Genomic DNA, 3,420 nt, shown 5'->3' with positions numbered 1-3,420 from the left:
CTTTGGGTATAATTATTAAGTTCATTTTAAGATGGAAATTCTAAAGGAAAACAGAAGTAAATATAAAATATTTATGCTGTTGGTAAAGATGCATGCACCTCCAGTTTATTTGTTGCTTGTTTTGTATATGAACCCATGTTCTTGTTATTTTTAATTTTTATTTTTCATAAGCATTATAAAGTTGAGAAACTCATTTTTGTTTCAACTTCTTTTCGGGTTCCCTTGTCTGAACATTTATATTCATAATATAACAATCAAATTCCCAATCAAATACATGTAACAAAACAAATAAAAAATGAAAGAAGCAAAAAGCAACCACATGATGACTTAAGAAAAAAAGCACTTTTTTTTTTTCCCTTCTGCAACTTTTAGCAGCAGAGAATTCTTGCAAGACTAAGAGATTGAAAAATGCATCTGTTGGGGAGGTTTTACTAATATTTTCTCCCCTTGTAATTACAATCTCTCCTTCAAGCAAAATTTAAATTAAACTCAAAGTTAATTACTCGACAATGAAGTATACAAGTCGAGTAACAACATTTTTTTTTTAAAGTCACATGTTATCAACAAGTTAATATTTACACCGGCACTCTTTTGCCGGGATTTGGTGCCTTAAGGTTTTGATTTTTCTCGGTTTCCGGTGAATCAACAGTTTCTTCATCGATTTTAATAACCACATGGTTACTATCACCATCCAAAACCGGATTCACACTCCCACGATGAAGCAAATGGGACGCCTTCCCTTCAGGCGATACATTAGGTTCCACTTCCTTGAAATGTGCTAGGTTTGATAAGTCAGTGACGGAGCCAGAAATTTTTTCGATACATTTCACTATCTCTATTAGTGTGGAAGCAACTGTAGCGGCAGGCACTATTGCTTGGAAGTCTAAAGTATTTAATGAGGCTTCTTTGAGAGCATTTTCTAAATCCTTGACTGCTTTTTTGGAGGCCTCTATATGAGAATTAGCAGGTGATGGATCAGTCATTTTTTTGATTGATGAAGCTAACGCTTTCAGTGCCTTGCTTGATTCTGAACTTATATTTTCGCACGATTCTTGAATTTTGCTTTGGATTTCCTGTGGTACCTGCAATAGTAACAAAAATTGATTAATGAGCTGATTAAGTAATTAAACAAATTATAATATATGAATGCTATTAATATTAATTAATTTTCTGCAAGTTTTGGCCGGTAGACGAAGTTAATTTCCTTAAAAGAATCAAAAATCAGTTTGGACCTAGTGTTAAGCTCAGCACTGAATCCCCAAAAACCAACCAACTAAACTAATTTTTATTACTAAAATGGAACTTACTAGTGCTGGGGCATTATGCTTAATGGCGACAAAGATTGTCCCATAAATTAAATATACTTTATCTATACTGTATACATGGGAATAAAAATTGGATTCTCTTTGCATATTCCGTAGCATTTTCCTTTAATCATTTAATTTAGGGAGAAGAGTCATGAATTAATACTTGGATTCTGGAATCGATGCAGCCATTAAGAGCTTCAATTTGGTAAGCACATTGGCGAGCAAAAGCTCCAATCTTCAAGTATTGCTGCCATGGATGTCGAAGCCGGAATTTGCCATGTCCAGGTTCCCATCTTGCAAAATTTGCCTGCAAAATTTTCAATGACATAGCAATTAGGCGTGTTTATTACTAAAAATTATGAGGGGAAAAAAAAAACAAAATTAGTAGAGATGTATGTAATTAAGGTAGTGAAGATCTGGAGGCAGAGCTGTACATATACTTACCAAATTATCCTCTTGGGTCTTGGAATTAAGAACACTTTTGTACTTTTGAAGAAATGATTTGTCTTTCTTGGTCACATCACCAACCTCTTCACTTTTGTTCACTTGAAAATATTCATCTCCAAATCCTGTTAATTTTTGTTATTAGAATCTCTTTGAAGATATATGAGTGTGTCTGCGTAAAATTAAATTATGTGTATGCTACCTTCAAGGTAGCATGCAAGGTTTTCTAAATTGGAAGCAATCAACTTGTGAAGATCTTCACCAGCCCAAACAGGGCATACAAAAATGGATATAACTGTACATGCTGCTCCTCCAACTAAGATTGTTGATAGCCTTTGATGTGCCAACACCAAGAGTTCATCAACTCGGTACCCGGAAACAGCTACCATGCTGAATGTTAATATGAATATCAAGATACCATAGTCATATCTTGCCTTCATACGTGGAAAAAATCGGGTAAATGTGGAAGCTGCAGCTGCAATTGTAATTTTAAACACAACAAATTTTGCGTTAGTACTAAAGTATATATGTATATAATATTATAACTAGAATGCTCGTTTTGATTTTGAAAATTATGTCAAGTATTGAATTTTTTTTTTTTTTAATATACCTAGAATGAAGACAAGGATTCCAAGGACAATGGGTTCGCCTTTATCCCCGCAAAGGATTGCTGTGTGTTGTGCTCCAACACCGAGGGCACCAGCAATTAATGTGGCAAATCCTCTGTTGAGCCCTTTGCTCAGGGTTGCCCCTGGTGCAAGAAAAATCAATTGAGAATCTTTTGATTGATTATAATAAGCTCTTTTGACTTTTGAGCTTAATTTAAGCAGCTTAGCAATCTGACTTACCTACTGTAAACTCAAAGACTACTACAACTGTTAGCACAGCCCACATGCCAGAAACCCCAAAACTATCGTAAAGAGGCCTCGCATAGTACAACAAAGAGACCAATGTGAGAGCAAGTCCCACTTTTAAAGAGTGAGTGACTCTTCTTGGGTCATCTTGTCCTAGCTTTTTGATGCTCTTAGTAATATTGGTAACTTTAGCTTTCAAGCTACAAGGAAAAACCCGAAGCCAGCCCCAGGCAGAAGCAAAAATCCCAGATTCCTTTTGTTGAGTTGCTGATTCCATCTCCATGGCCAAAGCTAAGCTAAATGTTTTGAGATTGTTTACAACTACTTCTCTTTTAAAAGTAACTTAGAAAGAGAGGAAGGAGAGGGAGAATTTTGAAGATGAATGGTGTGATTCTCAATGCCTCAATGGCCTATATTTATAAGAAGAAAAGTCAGATGAAACTCAAAAGAATATTATATATTTTATTGATGCATGTGTTGTCATTTTGTATATCTAAGACTAAAGGACGAAGAGTTTCTTTGGTAATTTGATTTCCCTTCAAAACAATATGGCTGATATAATTTTATAAGCAGCAGCAGAAGTAGCCCACAAATGTTTCAAGAGTTTGAGCCCACTTGGCAGAACAAAAAGGCAGGTTAATTCAGCTAGCCCACTAAAAATAAAAACAAAGTATTTGTAGGAGTGCATGAAGTAGCTTCACCTGTTGTTACAGAATTTTTAAAAACTCTCTCTAGACTAAAAAAAAAAGCAGAAGCAGAATTTTGAGCACTTTCTTTGAGAAGCTTGAAATTTTCCTAACTGAGATGGTGATTTC

At 35.0% G+C, this 3,420-nt stretch overlaps 1 protein-coding gene across 1 annotated transcript; it reads right to left on the bottom strand.

Annotated features, from left to right (window-relative positions):
• Window positions 1-455: 455 nt before the first annotated feature.
• Window positions 456-2,972, bottom strand: LOC102626999 (aluminum-activated malate transporter 8). The gene is made up of 6 exons (XM_006481798.3): window positions 2,600-2,972; window positions 2,362-2,502; window positions 1,954-2,226; window positions 1,752-1,876; window positions 1,471-1,614; window positions 456-1,082 (listed from the first exon to the last, which is right to left on the bottom strand). Exons 1-6 carry the CDS (start codon window positions 2,886-2,888, stop codon window positions 576-578), a joined length of 1,479 nt encoding a protein of 492 aa, XP_006481861.1. The 5' UTR covers window positions 2,889-2,972; the 3' UTR covers window positions 456-575.
• Between the last annotated feature and the right edge of the window lie 448 nt (window positions 2,973-3,420).

Source organism: Citrus sinensis, chromosome 6 (genome assembly GCF_022201045.2).
Source record: "Citrus sinensis cultivar Valencia sweet orange chromosome 6, DVS_A1.0, whole genome shotgun sequence".
Classification (NCBI taxonomy): domain Eukaryota; kingdom Viridiplantae; phylum Streptophyta; class Magnoliopsida; order Sapindales; family Rutaceae; genus Citrus; species Citrus sinensis.
Note: the sequence above shows the minus strand (reverse complement) of the source record. Positions and strands in the feature narration are given on the sequence as shown.

Excerpts from the sequence above, each read along its gene's own strand:
- LOC102626999 (XM_006481798.3), bottom strand. The coding sequence starts at position 2,888 with ATGGAGATGGAATCAGCAACTCAACAAAAGGAATCTGGGATTTTTGCT. Across the intron at positions 2,503-2,599 it reads AGTCTTTGAGTTTACAGTAG|GGGCAACCCTGAGCAAAGGG; the intron begins GTAAGTCAGATT and ends TTCTTGCACCAG. Across the intron at positions 2,227-2,361 it reads AATCCTTGTCTTCATTCTAG|CTGCAGCTTCCACATTTACC; the intron begins GTATATTAAAAA and ends TTACAATTGCAG.